Source organism: Dromaius novaehollandiae, chromosome 16 (genome assembly GCF_036370855.1).
Source record: "Dromaius novaehollandiae isolate bDroNov1 chromosome 16, bDroNov1.hap1, whole genome shotgun sequence".
Classification (NCBI taxonomy): Eukaryota; Metazoa; Chordata; class Aves; order Casuariiformes; family Dromaiidae; genus Dromaius; species Dromaius novaehollandiae.
This window is the reverse complement of record NC_088113.1, coordinates 19,073,644-19,092,282: the sequence shown is the minus strand read 5'-3', so window position 1 is coordinate 19,092,282 and position 18,639 is coordinate 19,073,644. Positions and strand designations below refer to the sequence as shown.

Here is an 18,639-nt window from a genome sequence, read left to right as displayed (position 1 = left end):
CCTCTGCTCTCAAGCTGGTATAGCTCAAGCATAACACTGCTGAAATATTCCCAGTGTAAGCAGGAGTACCTACAGCGGAGGATACAGCCCGGTACTCAGCTAGGCAGGAAGGCCACATGCTGAGTATCATATGCCACAAGCTGAGGATGAAGCAGAGAGCAAGGTTTCATGCCAAGAACTGACCTGACCACTTAACTTAAAAGCAGAGGAAGCACTATATCTGAATTACGGGAAGGATGAATGAACCGACTCCCTTGCAGTCAGTAGGCAGTTCTCTTAGGTGTCATGCATTTGCTATGAGAGTGTCAGAGAAGAGCAAAGAATCAAAGAAGAAAGCACATGGATGGCTGGGTCTGTGGGATCTATCCAGATACCTATAATCTGGTCCTGGATTACTTTGCTCTTCTAAAACTCCCTTTGAGACCAATACTTTTGACACAAAAGGATGGATGCATAGGGTTCAAATAAATGTGAAGTCTGCTTGCTTTGGCAATGTGTTGCTTTCTACATTTGAATTCTTAGCATGTTGGAATCAGTAGTTTTATTCAAATCAATGGGTCCAGGCCAGTTTACTCCAGCTAAGGATCTGATCCAAAGGTTTCATATCCCAGTATCACTTCCTCAAGACATTCGTTAGGGTTGTGCAAGTAGCTCTATCCTTGTAAAGAGCAGCTGGCATGGATGTTAGCTGAAAAATAACAGCTTTGAACTGGACATTTGAAAGTATGTGAAGAATGTTATTTCAAAGGGGTGAGATGAGATGAATTGCTGGTCTGACTTGCCTGCATGTTTTCCTGTTGTTTCCTGTGTGGTTGAACTGAGTCTACTGGCTTTATTGATTATTTGGAGCTTGGCAATGCATTTTGTGAAGGTGCTACGTTATAAGTAATATTTCTTTTAATTGCCCTATAGCACTCCCTTTACCTAACCAGTTTGAGTTCTGAGCTGCCTTTTAATATTGTAAAATAATAACTTGACAGAGCTCATTTTTATGGCAGGGATCTGTTAGGAGAAGCAATCACATGGAAGAAAGCATTATCTAGAAATGCAGAGCTGTTATTTTCAGGATACATATTTTTTTTTCCACTAGCAAATTCCTTTCCCCTCCCAGTTTCCCAGCTTGGAGTTAAAATGCCAGCTTGAATAATTAACAATGACAAACCATCAATATTTCACACTCACAGTGGTAGATCCTTCCAGTGACCCGAACAAATTTGAGCTGCGTTTTAATTTTCTTTTCCATTTGTGGTTTCTTTTAAATGTTCCTTTGATATGCAGCATGAAGTAATTATAAGTGCTGAGGCACATTAATCAGGAAGCTCATGCTAACGTGATTTTCATGAGAAAACACAGCAGTAGGGATCTACTAATGCTGACTTGTGAGCAAGAATATTTTAGATTGCTAATGCATTGTAATGTATGGCTGGTAGTGACAATGAACTATAGTTAAGATTTTTTTTTTTTTTAAGTGACTCATATTTTGGGTGCTTCCACAGTTGGGTGCTCAGATGAGGTGACTGTTCAAGGAGCTAGACAGTTACTGAAGACTGTGTGTCTTGAAGGTCTCCTAATTTAGACATTCCACAACTGAGGTAATGCAGTTAGCAACTGTTTTTTAAAATGCAGACTGTTTTAGTTTTAAAATACTCAAATAAACATTTTCAGAAGTGGCTGAAAAGAGTCCAGGTCTCGTTGGAAGCCACCAAGAATTATGCTTCCGATTTACTTAAGACCGCTACAGATTTCACCTATTAACTGGCAGTCATTCCAGAATCATGGTATCAGCATGAAGCTATCCATGAGGATGGAATTTATGAGGATATATTGTCCTCAAATTTCTATTTTAGAAATTTCAAGAGTTATTTTCACTTCATATTTATATTTTTTCTGATTTTTTTATTGTTTGATTAAAAATACCAAAAATCCTTAGCAATATATAGCTAAAATCTGAAATAATAGTGCCACCTTCAGGAAAGAAAAATGAACAGGCACTTATACAGTTAATAAAACTCTCCAGTTGTTTTTAAATGGCATTTGTATGGGATATAAGCTTTCACACTTCCAAACAACATACACTAATGGCACGGAAAAGTGGTCTAAGCAGAATTTATTTTAAAGGTTTTTGCAAGGCCTGCTAGGTCAGTCGCAAATCATACCCCTACTGACCTAGCTGTGTTGGCCAGCTCAGTAGTATAGACTTGGCCTAAGTTCAGCGGAACCAAGAGAGGCTTGAAAAATTCTTCCATGGGCACTAAGGGAATTGTCACTTAAAACATCCCTTGCTTAGTTACATTGCCCTTTCTTGAATACTGGAAAAAGGAAGCATTGTTCCTATTTGTATAGGTTTAAAAGAAACTGAGTTGGCAGAGGGGACCTGAAAAATATCAGAGCTGAAGATAGTGAATGGGGTATTTGCAGTTCTCCAAAGCTGCTGTTGTCTGTCTTGCAAGAAAGACAAGTGGGGCAAGAAAATTCCCACTTCAGTATATAACCTTCATGGGGATTGCTGTGCTGCCAGCTTTCCTGCTGGCATTCACTCACCCGCTGCTCCCCAGCCTCCTCCTTTCAGCATGCTGCTGAATGGCTGAGGCTTTGTCAGCTCAATTCTCATGTGTCTCTGCAGTGTGGCGGTAATACCCAAAGAGGCTGAGGGAAGCCCTCTTGTTTTTCCTGGAGTCTTGTTTTGGTTTGGTTCGGTTCTTTCGTTAGCTCTGGGCTTTAAGTCTTGTGTTAGACAAATCTCCTATTTTGGAACACTTTCCCACCCCAGGAGATGGGGGGAAAAGAGGTCTTTACAGGCAGAGATTTCCAAATAGCACTGGGCAACCCATACCTGAAAAATCATTTTTCTGTTCTCTCACTAATTTTTGTGTTATGTCATGACATGCACCAACTTTTTTTCTTTTTCATTTCCTTTCAACATCTTGGCCATGTTTGTTTATTTATTTCAGTTTTAATTTTTTTTCAGTTGATTTCATTGGTGGATTTGATCCATTTCCTCTCTACCATGTCAATGAAAAGCCCACCAACCTTTTGTTCAAGCAGACATACCTGTAAGTATTGTGTCCTGTGCTAAGAGGCTACGCACCCCTCTTAGTCTGGCTCAAGGGTGCCATGGGCTTGGGTTTGTTCCTCCTTTGCAGCTGATTTCTCCAGCAGGTTTTTCAGATGTAGAGGGCACCAGCAAGCAGCAGAACACAGAAGGAAGGGGGGAGACTGCCTCTGCTCAGCCCAAGGCTGCTAGGGTGAAGGTGGCATTGCTGTACTTAGGACAGTGTCATTTGACAGGAAGCACTTGGGCCAGCTGTAGGACAGCAATCCTGAAAAACTAGTGGACACTTTTCCCTTGGAGAAAGCAAAGTGAGGCTTTTCAGCAGTTAATGCTGCCCAAACAGGTAAAGACAGGAGCTGTGGGGAAGGGTCAGCTTCAGTGGCTGCTGGGGATAAGCCATAGCAACAGCAGAATGTAGTTCTTCATCTCAAGGTTGAATTGTGGTCTGTCAGGCAGAGCCTCAACTACAGACCTCTACATACAGAAAATATATGCAACTTCTACAGTTATTTAAGCTCTTAGTTCTGTGCACAGAACTCTGTACACTCTGATCTATGTACCCATATGATTTTGATTCCTGGCCACATCTTTGCCATCCTCCCATAATCCTCTCTCAGGTTGGCACCACTGACTCTGACTCCATCACTGGCACAGGGTTGCAGGGTCACCCTGTATCTGCTCATACTCCTAGGGGACCTGTGGAGTACAAAGCTAATGCACCAGAGTTGAATTAAGTTGAGCATTAGATGGTTTCTAAGCAGGAAGGTTTCATTTTGTTGAACTTCTGTTTCCTACAAGAATAGTGGCTTGTATGTGTGGCACAACACAGGAGTTCAGATGAGAGAGGGGAGCAGAAAAGGGAGTTGTCTGCAGCAGCTCCCCTCATGCACCTAATAGAGACCCGTTGTTGAATCCCAATTTCTGCCCTCTGATAATCCCCTTCCACTATTCAATGCACAAGAGCTTTCATGCAGTCCACTTGAAAGCTGGTTCTTAATGAGATTCTCAGACATAAAGGCCAGCATTATCTGTTTAAAGCAGCAATAAGATCTGAATTTCTGATACTCCTTATATCCACACTGCAAGAAGGCAATTCAACGTGCAGAAATTAAGAGTAGTTGTCAAGGGAGGTCTTTTTTTTTTTTTTTTTTTTTTTTTTTGAAAATATTACCAGAGAGCTCTGCCAAAAAGAAAGATTTGAGGATGGGGGAGAAAAGTGGGGCTGAGAAAAGAAAAACCGCCCCCAAATCGATTTGCAGATGTGCCTCTGTAATGCAGTACAGAGTTACTACACACTTTCTCACTGCAGCATGCAGCACAAGTCCAAGAGAACAAGTCATTTCTGCCAAGCAGTTAAACTCCCTGTAAGTTTGGGGGTGCAATAGCATTATTAGGAGGGATGCTACAGGAGATTAAATATTGATTTCCCTCTCATTTTGTCACGGTGGGATGCAATTTTCCATAGCGTGCAGAAGCTGTGGAGCTTCAGGCAGTTCTCTGATTTACTAGCTCGACACAGCAGTATAGGGAAGAAACATCACACTTTTACAGTGTAGGATTTGGGCTGCTTTTCTTTTAAAATGATAGTTTTGTCTGTATAAAAAGTACTAGCTTCTTTTAAAGTTTTCTATATGGGGTGATAATATGAACAGAAGCTGGTAATGTAAAATTTCCCTACAAGGCACTCACTAAGATGGTAAGCTACTAATAAAGTGCAGAGGTAGTTCTGTCACTCTTCATTCCCATTCTTCAGAGCATCACTCATGTATTGATAGCTTCTGTCTGCACAATATAATATTTTTTTCTGGCTAACTGGAGAGGAAAACAGCTGCTGAGCAGTAGATAAGGCAACCATCTATAAATTTCACAGCAACCACCAAATAGTTATTTTTGCTTATTCCAGCCTAGTTCTTGTGTTTCTTCTACATGCATGAGCAGGAGTGAGAAGAACAGCTGATTATTGAGTAGAATGACTCTCACCTAATGGTGCTGCTGCTGAGTTTTGTGTCTGGTGCACCGAGTGCCAGATGCCCTTGTTGTCCTGCTGTGAAAACAGTTTCATGATGACTGAAGGCATTTTCTTTTTTTATACCCTGTTCAGAAAGATGCAAAACAATAAAAACATCCAACTTCTTTCAGATTTAAATTTTAAAAGCAACTAGGGGTCAGGAACAGGCACTTTTTGTCTTTTCTACTTTTTGTTGGAGGAAGCCTAGAATGAAATCAAATTCATTCTGAAACTACTGAGTCAGGGCAGACAGCAACACCGAACTGTCATTTTTCATTTTAGGACAGCGTCCCCCCCTTGTCAATAGTCAGCTGCTCTCCTGTTAATGGCCTTGCCCTGTTGCTGCAACCCTCCCTCCCTCTAACAGGATCACTTTCAATCATTGCCTGGCTAATGGGATTATCCCCATCACTCCAGTTCTATCTATCATTTTCTGATGAGATCACCTTCCTTCCTCTCCTCCTAATGTGCCCTTTTCCCTTGTCCTGGCACGCATATTCCTCTTGTCCCTCTTCTTCATTTCTCCAAACACTGAATCTTCATTGATCTTTAGGCTCCACAGAACAACGCTGATCTAGGCTGACTTGCATAGCCTAAGTCTGAGACCCACCCCCATAGCCTCTGTACCAAGGCCACAGCATCTGAGCTAGCTTATTTTTAAATATTCTGTCACAGTTCAAAGATTTCAAATGGCAACTCCTGTCTTCCCTGGTAACCCACTTCAGTGGTTATCAGCTGGTAAATTTTCTTTAAAAAAAAAATTCCAACTGATATTTTCATCCTGTTGCTTACAAAGGCATGATTAAAATATGTTTCATCTCAATTAGCACCTCCAACACTCACACCGCAACAATGATTTCTATAAATACAATCATTTGTACTTCAGTTTCCACAATTGCTTGTGTTCTACATTTCATTGATTCTAGGGGTTTTTGGTTGCGATAATTTCTATTTCAAGTCACAAATTTAACAGACTCAACTGAGCATAGAAAAACTGTTTGAAACCTCACCGCATAGAAGAGTTGCCCTTAATCTCACTGCTGCTTCCCAGTCAAGGCACTGGACTGTTAGCTTTATCAATAATACACTGGGAATCTTGATAGGAAGTATGTTAATGTTTTCAGTGTGCATTTCTGGGTCAAAGTACTTAACCAATATATTATCCCTTGGTTACTGAAAACTGAAGTCAGTCTCCTGAGGCCAAGAGACAGCACATTCCCACTGAGTTTTCAGGAAGGAAAGGCTGAACTCTCACCCTGCATCAGCTAAAGCTCAACCTCAGGCCATAACTGCTTGCAACACTGTCTCCTCTTTGGCTTCACAGGAAAGCACGTCAGTTCAGGCTTGCTTTTCCTCTTGGTTGTGGTAATAGACCCCTCATTTAAAACAAGGAGGTGTTCTTGCAGCAATAACCCTCCAAGGGTTAACCAGCACTACTTTGAAGATTCTGACTAAAGCTGTTATCTCCAAGTATCCTGAAATACTTGCCAAGGCACTAGGAGACCTAGATCATCACGATAACTTATCATCACTTCCAGCCTGCTAAGTCCATTCAGTCTTTTGCCAGAGGGCATCATTCTCTGAATTTTTTTTTTTTTTTTTTGAAACAAAGTGCTGCATCATCTTAATTCTAAAGCAAAATAGTCTTGAATCATGTTTTTCTACTTGATTTAGCACTAAAGCAAGAACCTGCTGGGTGACAATAATTAGCCTATGTTTATTTAAAGGACAGAGAGATAGTCAATAGGTCCACCCACATTTGGACGTCATTTACAGAACCAAGCAGAGAATTCCACAGTTGTGAGGTTTCTTTCCTTAGCACTTATTGCAATCTAGCACATTGGATACCCTATCCAATTAATAAAGTTAAGAGCTTTAATTTCATCTTAGTTGTGTGGCCAATTTCACTGACCCTGTTTTCCTCACACCTACCATTCAGGAGAGGTCACAGGCTAACAGGCAGGGTGTGACTTTTATCAGCTGTAGACTTTAGGACTGACACATGAGCAGCAGGAGGTAGTGGCTGATTGAATGATCTAAGGTTCCAATTGGCAATTGCTCCCTAATCAGTTCTTTTGTAGTGCGGTCTGTCTGCTAGCCAAAGGTGTGAAGCAGCTGTGGGCATGCAGCACTAAAGGACTAAAACCCATAAAACAGGCATCCACTTATTGGTTCAAAGTAGGTTCTTCTAGATCAACTGGCAACTGATAAGTACCAGCATGCAAATAACAATCTTCAGTTCAAAATCCAAAGTGAAACACTGGGGGAGGGGGAGAAACAAAATATCTTTTGGATTGAAATTTTTCTTTTCAAGTTTTTGTTTAATGACCGGAATACTTTGCAGAGGAAACTTACTTAATGGGAAAAAAAATTCACTTTCTTTCAAAAAAAAAAAAAAAAAAAAACCAAAACATTTCTGCTTTTCTTTCTAGGTAGACTTTTTTCCCAAACAATTTGCTGAACATCAACATGAATTTGCAAACTCTTTTGATCAACCTGAAGCTGCAGGCTTAAGAGGTGATGTTTCAGCTGAAAACATTCACTCATCTTTACTGCTAGCTACAAAAGTAGATCTGCTTATACTGCATCTACACCAAAAAGCACATCACTGCAATTTCAAGAGGTTATTTTATTCCAGAGATGATCCCCAACTTCTAAAATGCCAAATTTTATGCAGCTGCAAAGGCTGGGGACATCTGGATCTAACACTTTGGTTCACACGTTTCTTTAGTCTAACTGCAGTATATTCAGGTTCGTTATATGCATAATATTCTTTCTAGACTTGAAGACTACTTAACCACATTACATCTGAGCTTTCAATCCTGTTCTTTATCTGCAGTCAATTGTACTTACAAAAAAAAAAAAAAAAAGAAAAAATTGAATTTTGTCCTCATTATTTCCACACCATTTCTGTCATTTTAAGTAAACAATTTACTGCTTGCTCCAGGTTGATTCCCTCCCTCCACCTTCTTTCTGCAGGCCTGCATAAATAAAGAGGATGCTGGAGGATGGATAAAGCTTGCACTCCACTGTCAAAGGTGCTGCAGGAAACAATCCTTGCGGCCTGGATCTGCGGCAGAGGAAATGCAGAATGGTGAACTCAGTTCCATTTTTTGTTTCTTGTTTTCTTTTCAAATGCAACGAATGTACATTGAAGAACGGCCACGTGGTTTGTCTTTAAATCTACGAGTGCCCTGACGAACCATTCCTACCACAGTCTGGTTATTCCAGCCAACAAATGGCACAGGCCTAAGGCTGAGGCAGAACAAGCCCACTGGAAGCCTCTCTCAAGGGACACAGTTCAAGTAGGAGCTGCTTCCTTCTGCCACAGATCGATGAAGGAAGTGCTGCACATCGCCCTGGGACATTTCAGAAGTTCTGTAGTTAGTTTCTTCCCCTCTCCTTTCGCCTTGTTCTGAAGTGAGCCTAAATCCCCTAACACAACATCATCTCCTCCCTGCCTCTACAAAACTAGGTGGGGGCTATTTACATTGCAGTTGTTTAGGTGCCCTCCCCACACACACTTTTTTTTTTTTTTTTTTTTTTAAGTTATAGATGAGAGCTCTTGCCTTTTTATATTTCTCTCTCATCCAGGACTCCCTTCCTCATTCTCTAACCCTTTTAAGTGGTGGACTCCTCAGCAGTAGGAATTTGTCCTGGATTTCAATGATCTGTGACCTAACTACTACAACACTGAACTGCTAAAATCTAGTACAAGCACCAAGTCTTTGCTCAGCATGGAGCTTAGCCCCATTTCAACATGCCAAGCCAATCTCAGAGCAGCTGTAACTCACTCTGGGTTTGCTCATCTACATTAACTTAACACTGGTGTAGCCATATACACAACTGACACCTGCTGCAGGACACTGGAAAATGCCTAGTTCTTCATGGATCACAGACTTTTTGTACCTGCTTTCCTGATCAGGCAGCCACACTTATTCCACACACAGGCCTGACAACATCCTTCCGGAAGTCTTTTTTTTTTTTTTTTTTGCAACAGGATAATTTAGAGGGGAGGAACAAATGGGAAATATAGGTGCAATTAAGTTGCATTAATGGACTACAGTAATTAATTGTGAAAAAACCACACGTAATACCAGTTTTGTTAGCTACATCTCCCAGCATGCAAGTGTCAAGTGGAGAAGGAACATTTGTACAGCCATTCCTGTTATTCTTTGGCTGGTATATTCTAAAGTGCTGTTGTAATTCTTTGTCTTGCCTAATCAGTTTAAGATCACTGGGGATTTTGGAACAATGCTTTTCAGAAGAGTCAAGCCTGAAGCCATGCTGGGGAAGGGAAGTGTGAGGGAAGAATTAAAGAAATAAAAACATTAAGCGCTAAAGATGGAATAATGCACCTTTCTTTGTCTCCTTCCAAAGGATCCAGGAGGCAAAATACTATTCTGTAATGCTAAAAACATGAGCAGTAAGAGAACACACACTGTTTCTGTGCCATTTCCCTTCACGATACCCACAGCCACCTGAAACTTTGCATTCTGATCAGGTGCCAACATAAGTGAAACTATTTCAGGGATGCAATTTCTGCTAAGGTCAGTTTTCCTTCTCTTCACCAGTAGGAGCCACAGCTTCAGCCTGAGTACATATCCAAAAGGATAGCTGACATGGCACCTGCTTTGCCACCCATTTCATCATTTGATGAAGAAAAAGCACAGCCCTCTTTGAAAGAGATCTGCCAGACAAAACATGCTGCTTCCCATATCGGTCAGTACTGTGCCACTGCAAAAAAGGTTTTTTGTTAATAGCAGGACACAAGCTACTATGCCATTTGACAACATGCACAGCAGTGTGGGTACAGTCACTTGGCACTTTCTTCACCCCTTTTTCGGTTCAGTTCTTTTGTGTATTACATTCATTTGTAGATGCCCACCTGACGTTCCCTGGAGGGGCAGAAAAAGGAATGGGAGAATAAACATGTTCTAGACAGACTGTTCAAAAAAACATTCCATTTGACTGGGGATTTTAAAGTTAATCTTCCCTTTCCTGATTAGAAAATACTGACTTTACACTTTTGTTTTAATGAAAATTCTCCTCTTCTGAGGAAGAAGGTTATTGGAGAGAGATATGTTGTCCATAATATACCATCATTCTTTATTGGCCTTGTTCGAGTGCAAAAAAATTCAGCACAGATGGTGGACAAAGCATGGTTTCAGTTTTGAACAGCTAGAATATTTCACTAGTCAGTTCAGGAAGGAATTATTGTAGGTGGCAGTATGAAGTCAAAAAGATTTCTTCAAATTATTTTCAGGTCTGCATGTTTTTAACAGAATACCTTGCAAACTGACCAAGCCTTGATGCCACCTTTACAAAGAAAACTGAACCAAAACACCTGCTAAGTAGTCTAAAGAGGTTAAGTATCCATATCTCTAGCAATATGAACTTAACATACTTTTTGGCTTTGACATATACCAGTAAGGGTCAATTAAGTAAATATACGTGTCATGATCTGGTAGTTTCAGAACCGCTAAACCTTCTTTCTGTCCTATGAGGTACACAGGTAAGTATCTTTTACTGGAAGTAAAATAAAGGTTCAGGTAAGCATGTAAATTCATTTTCAGCAAGTGCCTTAAATCAAGCCCAGTACAAGGCAGGGACAGGTAGAGAAACTACTAGGAATCCTATTCTACACTTAATTACCTTCTCAGGTTTTCAATAGCAGTACCATCCACCTCTCATGCTCTCACATCCCTTCTTCCTGGCTACTTGTGCAATACCTACATGTATTGCAGGTCTGTATAATATCACATCTGGTTAGGGTACCAACTCCCAGTCCTTTGCATCTCTCATGCCATAACAAAAAAAGAGCAGTTGAAGGTTTTGCTCAAGTGGTTCCCTTATTGCCAGGATAAGGGTGCCCTCTATTGGCCACAGGCATCACTTGGGACTCGCTGATAGTTCAAGGGACATTTCCCTCCTTTTGCAGTTGAAGAGTATGGAGGATGGACACACACACACTTTTGCAGGCTCCCAAGGAAGCCACTGACACATGCTAAAAACAGTTGCTTCCTTCACCCGTGCCTACATAATACTGAAGGACGGAAGTTCAACTCTACTGCCTGATGCCTCTTATACATCCTATGATCCCCCCTAAGTAAGGCATTATACTAGAATCAGATACTTCGACCTCCATAAGATAAACAAAAGAAAAACCTTTTATTCAGCAAAAAAGAACACTTTTTTTAAAAACATACATTCCCTTTCCCCTGCAGCCAGCAAACCTATTAACAGGCTATATCACTGACAAAACTTTTTTTTGGGGGGGGGGGGTGGGGGAACAGCTACATGATAAAATACCACATTTGAACTAAGAATCATCAGTTTAGCCAGCAAACATAAGTCCTAAGAAGAGTAAGTTTCCAGAGCTATCCTCTAGCAGAAGGATAGTCTCCAATAGCCAAGGAAGAGGCTTCACAAGAAACTTGCAGGACATCATCCAGTAACCCAGATCAAAGAGTCTTTCACCTTCTGTCTAGTGAGGAAGGTCATCAAGCTGACAATACAGTTTGGAAAAAAAAAAAAATCTACAAATACATCAGGGTTTTCACTTAATTATGTAAATTTGGGTATTACTGAAACATTTCTTAGTTGTTGACAGTTCAACGAGACAACTCCCCATTTATGGTTTCATTTGTCCAGTCTTCTTCCCCCTCACAGCAAAGAGCTCAGAACAAAAAAAAACAAAACCCACTCACTGCTTCCCCACAATACATGCTGCTCAGTATTCTACTCTCAGAGGAATGTGTTTGTTACAAAAACAGTCTAACTTTTACTTAGACTTATGGAGGCAAGACATCAACCCAAGAGGGATAAGCTAATTATTTTCATCATTTCTAAGCAACTGCTAAATGGAAGAAAAAGAATCGGAGACAGTCCACTGAAAGCAGTCCTTGATTTCAACACAGAGCTGGGATTCATTTGAATGTGCAAGACTTCGGAGGAGGATAATCTATCAACAGAAATCTCTCATTTTGGTGGGTAAAGGAAACTAACAGTTTTTCCTGGAGCAATCTTCCAGCAAGGTCAGTAAGAGTGTAGCATATCAGCAACTCTCACTGTAGGCGCTGTGCAAAGGAACACATTCAAGTTTGATGAATGCCTGCCTTTAGGCCAAGCTACCCTGCAAATAAGATTGCTCCAGCATCAGTTGAACTGTTTGCTTATTTTGTTCATCTGCTGTGTCATGAGTGGATTTTACAGACCATCTTTCCCCTTAAGTACCTCATGCTTCAGGACATGAAAGTCCTCACACTTCCCCGGATGACTGCTCTGCAGATTGGACACAGTCTCAAGTTGGGAGCGCACTCCGCGCATGCTACCAGGTGACCACAAGGAACAAAGACAACAGACACATCTCTGTCCATGCACACTTTGCACATCCTCTCCTCTTGCAAGCGTCGGAGCTGCTCTTCTGTGCTCAGTGGAGTCTCATCTTTAACAAAGGAAAAAAAGCCCAAAGTGTTAGCAATACAGTTATTGCAGAGTGACAAGCCTACGATATGCAGAGGCCATAAATTCCTGCAACTTGCTCATCATTTTGTTCAGAGACTGAAAATGGCAGAAGTACTATTCTCGGGCAATTTCTTTTCAAGCTGAGAAAAACCCCACAGCTACTCTAGACTCTTGCTTCCACATTCATCTACACATGCTGGACTGGCTAGGTGGGAAGTGATCAACATTGTTATATTGCATAATGTAATTTATCCCTTATAAGCCAAATTTTTGGTACTACAGTCTGTTTCACAGTGGAATCCTAATTCCTGAATAACTAATGTTCAGTCACCACGCAAACTAGAATGCATTGCTTTTCAGGATTAAAAAATGAACATAATGAGCACTAATATAGCTGCTATAAGAGCCATCCTAGTTTTGGCCTGATTTCCCCACCACTGTCACTCCAGTGCACCTGATTCCTTCTGTTGCACAGGATGCGTTTCTTCTCTTGAATGCGATGCTTCGGTCTCTCGCTGAACAGGGTCTGTATAAACAGGAAGGAAGATCACATTAAATGCTACCTCTTCCCTCCCTCTTCAGACAGCGCTGTGCTTAAAGAGATGTAACATCCTGTGTTTCACTACCCTCAGATCAAACACCTCTTTACAGAGCTGTCAGCCCCACATACAGCCTGGCCAAGCTGATGTTCTCTGCCGATGTCCCAGGCAGTTGCACATCCTGGTAAGGAGGTTGACATACATGTCCACATTGCACTCTCCTCAGAGAATCTGGTTTAAGTTCTCCTGGACAGTGGTAACTATCAGCTGCTCATTCCTGCTCTGGTGCTACAATTTATTCACTCCCTCAGTTTGGTGGGAACCATTTTTTGCCTTGACATAGCTAAAGAGGTGGTAGATTGTCACATGGAGACAAGAGCTTTGGAAAGTGAGCTTGCTACCAGGAAGGGGGCAAGGGGGTGGGGGGGGGAGCCACACATCACACACACCCCATGTGGAACTGCACCTTCAAATAAATTCACTCAGCAAATAGACTCTGCAGAACAGGTAACAACACAGATGCAGGTAAGTTGAGGAGAACGTACATTATCCAAACAAATGAAAAACAACTATTTCTGACCAAGCCTTTGGTTCAACTTTAGATAGGCTTGGAGCACGCATTCACCCCAGCAGCCTTCCTTCAGACAACTGCCTGCGTCTAACTGTCTGCACCAACAGATCTGAATTTATGGACAAGCCTCCACATAGTGAGCTGCCAGCTACGTAGGGGCAGCAAAAAAGACTGAAGAGTATCTACACCACACCCTACTAGAGACAGATACAGTTACTAGTAGTTCAGTAATTGCAGCCTCTCAGGCATCATGAAAGCACAGTCTCATTCTGCAGCCTCTCAAAGAAAGGCAGGCTTGGATACGTTACTACGTTCAACTCCAGCCTAGGAAGAGAAAATGCAGACCTGCAAGACAAATTCACAGCAGTGCTCAAGACTAAGTGAATAAGAAGTTAAACCACCACCAAGAATATAGGCAGGCAAGCTGGGCATACCTCTGCTTCCTTCTGCACTGCTGCTCCCTTCCCAGTCTGTCTGAAGCAGATCAGAAATCAGTTCAGACTCAGAAAGGTAGCAAGTCCCAGTCAGCACGTATTTATTCTCTACCAGGTTAGCCACCAAGGTGGGGTCAAAACCCATCTGCAGGATATTCTGCACTACAGAAAACTGATCCAGGGCAGAAGGAGACTGCAATTCCCAGTTCCTCACCAGATCTGTAAAGCAGTGAGCAGATACTTTACCAAAAAGGGGGAAGCTTTCAGGCAACAAAATATGCCACTCCCCAAAACTGTTATACATAAAGTGGCAGTAACAGCCATATATTTATATATTGATATATATAGATGGATGTAGCTATCAGTGTCCAGATTTAGTTTGTTGCTTCTGATCATGATTCACAGGAAAAGGTCATTACAAGCAATTTCATAAAAGGCAGAAGATTTTAATTTGCAATGTGTCATTCTACAGTGTCAGTGGACCAAGTCTTCCAGGCTTGTCACCAGTCCAGAGCCTTTGTTTTCACATCCTAGAACAGAAGGCTCAAAATTGCTTTCATGGAGATCAAGAAGAATATCCCAAGTGAAGCCTCTCCTACCTCCATCTAGCTCACCCACCCATTTAGCAGTAGACACAGAAGTGGGAAATTCAGCTGGCAATCTTTTCAAAAGGTTTAAGGTTTTCTTAAGCTCACCATATATCATAGGCCAATGAAGGTGTTGCAACTTCAAGTCAACAAGGCATATCAGCTTTCCACAATTCCAAGAACCAGATTTTTACCTACTTAAGTTTCCAGAAGCAGCCAATAAATGGGAATAGATCCCCAGGATCAATGCTTTCATGAACAGCTGGACCCTCCAGTTATTCTCAGGTCTCATACCAAACATGTGTTAAGTGCTACAGTCTGACAAAGACTCTTCAGAGACAAAAACACCATGAACATGGACAAACCAAAGGAAACGTAGGCAAATGTCCACAAGTCACAAGATTTTTTTTTTTTTTCCTTAAGACCAAAGACATTTAGCTAGTCTGGATATATATAGCTACATATGCAAAAAGATCTCACAAGAGCAAGCACTTTTACTTCTTGTGCTAGAAACCATTTCCAAAAAAAAAAAAAAAAAAAAAAAAAAAACCCCACACAAAACACCTTCTAGAACATCAAAACATCTCTCAAACGCCAGGTCTACAGAGTGCACAGAAGCTGAGATGGGGGAGCTGAAAAAGAACAACACTTTCAACAGAAGGCAAAACATCATGCAATTACACAGCACCAACCTTGGGAAGCAGAAGAATCTTGGTCAGCCTGGTGCCAGGAATCTCTCTGAAATGTCACAAGATAGTCACGTAAGAGAAGCACGCGTTCAAAGCTCCCCCGTTGTTCAAACTCCCATCCACTACACACAAACTACACATGACTCACTGGAGATACCAGAGTGCTGAAATAGGACTCCTGAACACCACTAACAAATTCTCTTCCCCTTGATCGCAACAAAAATTCACACCTATGAGCAGAAAGATTTAAATAGGTTAGCACATGATCTCTGAGTAAAAGCAGTAGTAGTGGTTTGAAGTTTAGGAGCAATGGTGCTATCAGCTGACAGCCAAATTGCTATATTTGGTAAGGAAGAGGGATTATCATGGTCTTCCTGTCATTGCATAAAAAAGGACAATATTAAGAGGCTCATGGCCCCCCCTTAATTCAGTCTTCATGTTTGGCCTCCAAGATTAGCTCAATTGCAACATCCAATGGAACAACAATCCTTTGGAACAGGCCACAGAAAACTTAATAAAACAGTTCACAGAAAACCACAGGAACTGCCACAAAAAACCCACAAGGTTTATGGTATCTTTCCTTTTGTACCTGAGAACAGTAGGAAGCCAGGCTACTCTTTGATGTCAGGGAAAGTTATAGGAACTGACCTCATGGATGGTGAACTCTAGATCAAGTCAAAAAAAGCTCAGGTCTGAACTATGCCATTCCACCTCAGCTTGAAGGCTGGATTTTACTTTTAAAGTGAGAGTGTCTAGATGTATAGGCTTTGTCACTTCTCTTTGTATAGATCTTTTTAATGATGAAACCTGCTTGATGATGGTTACGATGGTTAACAAATCAACCTTTGGGACAGAAAGCCAGCTAGCTAAGGGACTGAAGCTGACTGTCCTGGAGTCAGCAACCTATCGTAAGGGATAACAGACGTAGGGAGACTGCAAACACACATAAATCACTTTTCATGTGCGTGTGTTTGAGAAGGAAATGATGATTAGGTTTGCCAGGAAGCCTTTCAAGCTAACTATTGATTCTCCCACCTGTGAGGAGGGAGTGGGAGGTAGATGCTTTTGGAAGACTACACAAACTAAAGACAGACCTACAAACGAGCTCTCCCTCTTTACCCACTACTAGGATTTGAAGATGGTCTTTTGCCGTGCAATTCTGACCTCAGTGACTCAGAACCTTTCTCTTGAGATTTCAGAGAATACCAGAAGGTTACAGACTATGGCAGTTTATGCAGTTAAGCAAGACTGAACATATCCAACTAGCTGATCACCTAGTTCTAAATTTTTCTGCTTAGCTGGAACTAAGCTAATAACAGAGCCTGGAGGTAATACCTACTATTACCAGTACACTTGCCTCTCAACTGGTGGTACTCCCATCTTGTAAAGCAAGGATCCACACACCATGGAACATGTGAACTCTTTTGGCCTTGCTACAAGAGACATTTATCAGCGAGGACCGAGTTACCTTGGATACCATTTTGCATGTTCTCTCCAAGGGTCATCTCCAAACTCCCAGTTCCTCACACTTCCATCACAGTAAAAACACCTCACCATATCACCTTGTCCTGGAAGGAGGAAAAAACATCAAGAAACAATTTGACATCTGAGACACTGTATGCGATACAAGCCCAGGATCAGCAGCTAGGGAGAGATGCAGTACAAAACACAGGCCACAGGACAGAACAGATGAGCACATGACAACTTACCAGCGTTATGCAAGTTGTTTAGGGGCAGGGAATCAGATGAGCATATTGAACTCCCAGAGCTGCGGCTGATTGAGATTATTCCAGCACTGGGTCACAAGCTAACAAGTAGCATGCATGTCAGCATCATACCTTTCACATATGTACATCCCTATTCAATCCCCTCTTACTTGCATTTAGAGTAGAGCTCTAATTAATTATACCCACAAACACACTTCATTTCCTGCACCACAAGCTACTCCTCAGGATAACGAGTTCCTGGTACGGTCAGACAATCTATGCTACTTGTTTCATAGGTATAAAGAAATTTGCCACAACATGGTCCCAAGCTCTCCAACCTGCTATTGCGCTTATCTTCTCAGCTGAGGGTGGGAGGGAACCACCAAGCACAGGTAAGAACTGTGCTCAACAACTACTGCTTAAATGGAGAAGCGGGCAATTCAGTTTTACTTCCGTGATAAGAACACAAGGGATTCAGGATAGGTTTGCTCCTGAGAAGACTTTAGTTTACGGACTCTGCCTGTCACTTCATTTCATGTCTCAGTTCATTGATGTGTAAATATAAAACCCAGTAACTTCCTTCATCATATGGAAGGAGTCACATTTATATTCTACAGAGAAATAGCACTAGAGCATTAGATTCCAAAACACAGAGAAGGAACCTCTCCCCACCAATATTTAAATCACAGTTAGGAATTAATACACTGTAAATATCTGCTCTGACTGCTCTGTCCAATAAACAGTATTTATTCAAATCTACTAACTAACTAGCAAAGCCTTCTCAAGGGGAAACAACTGAAATTCAACTAAACAAGAAGCACTTTTCTGAGAAAATATGTAATATCTTTTAGTTCTCTAACACAAGTCTAGAATCCTTATGGCAATAACAAGCCAGAATGAGAGCTAAATGGGCTCAGCATCTAAAGGTTTAACTCAGCTTTATGTGGGCTTTTGAGAAGAGAAGGCTGCGGTGCATGACACAGAGCTTACATGAAGTGTCACACACCAAGCAAGCGTATAAAGTCTTTCTAAAAGTGCTAGCAATAAACAGGGTTTTTTGTATCTTGAACTGTACACTTTTCTGCCAGTAAAACATCCACTAAAAACACGCCACTTTTTCTGTTCCTGCTGGTAATGAAAAGGAAGATCCAGTAACAGACTCTTCAGTGCCCAAAAAGGAGCTAAGCGTGGAACTAAACTCTGGCGAAGACAGTAAGTGCAACTGCCCAGGCTGAAGAAGGAAACTGGTTTCTAAGCATGCTCCAAGGGCATACAACTATTCAGACAAGCAATAGCATTGAGACATAGTGACATCTTCAAAAATTAACTTGAACAGGGGTTTATAATTTAGCAGCTTTCAAAGCAATGTCTCAGATGAAAAGCATCAAATTCATTAGGTTTCTTTTCATGTCTAGGAGTTACAAGCTGTTCTATTTCACTGTACTAGTTCATACCACCAGAAGAGAGCCAGAAAAGCTTCCATACCCAAAAGCTTGAAAATGCTTCAATATAAAGCCATAAGCAGCATCTAAGGAAGCAACACCTGAAACCAGGCATCAATTTTTAATAGCACTGCAAGTAATAGT

The 18,639-nt window shown here is 41.4% G+C and overlaps 2 protein-coding genes across 10 annotated transcripts in view; one reads left to right on the top strand and one right to left on the bottom strand.

Moving 5' to 3' along the window:
• The window catches only part of NKAIN4 (sodium/potassium transporting ATPase interacting 4), a 54,518-nt gene extending 45,115 nt beyond the window's left edge, over positions 1-9,403 (top strand). Inside the window, exons 6-8 of one of the 5 annotated variants that reach the window (XR_003258068.2) lie at positions 2,969-3,053; positions 7,493-7,577; positions 8,040-9,403. Coding sequence is in view for 3 of the 5 variants with exons in the window: in XM_026092874.2 (XP_025948659.2) it covers positions 2,969-3,053; positions 8,040-8,049 (95 nt within the window). In the remaining 2 variants the exon portion in view is untranslated. Of the gene's footprint in view, positions 1-1,496; positions 3,054-7,492; positions 7,578-8,039 lie in introns of those variants that run through there. The other 4 variants (XR_003258069.2, XM_026092874.2, XM_026092876.2 and 1 more) reach the window with 4 other exon arrangements.
• Positions 1-18,639, bottom strand: part of BIRC7 (baculoviral IAP repeat containing 7) — a 34,329-nt gene that overhangs the window by 2,913 nt on the left and 12,777 nt on the right. For 2 of the 5 annotated variants that reach the window (XM_026092852.2, XM_026092855.2), the window contains 6 exons: positions 16,816-16,915; positions 15,496-15,577; positions 15,351-15,396; positions 14,072-14,290; positions 12,982-13,053; positions 11,213-12,507 (listed from right to left, as the gene is read on the bottom strand). In XM_026092852.2, the coding sequence (XP_025948637.2) occupies positions 12,305-12,507; positions 12,982-13,053; positions 14,072-14,290; positions 15,351-15,396; positions 15,496-15,577; positions 16,816-16,915 (722 nt within the window). In that variant the 3' untranslated portion in view covers positions 11,213-12,304. Of the gene's footprint in view, positions 1-5,032; positions 5,146-11,212; positions 12,508-12,981; positions 13,054-14,071; positions 14,291-15,350; positions 15,397-15,495; positions 15,578-16,815; positions 16,916-18,639 lie in introns of those variants that run through there. The other 3 variants (XR_010391949.1, XM_026092853.2, XM_026092856.2) reach the window with 3 other exon arrangements.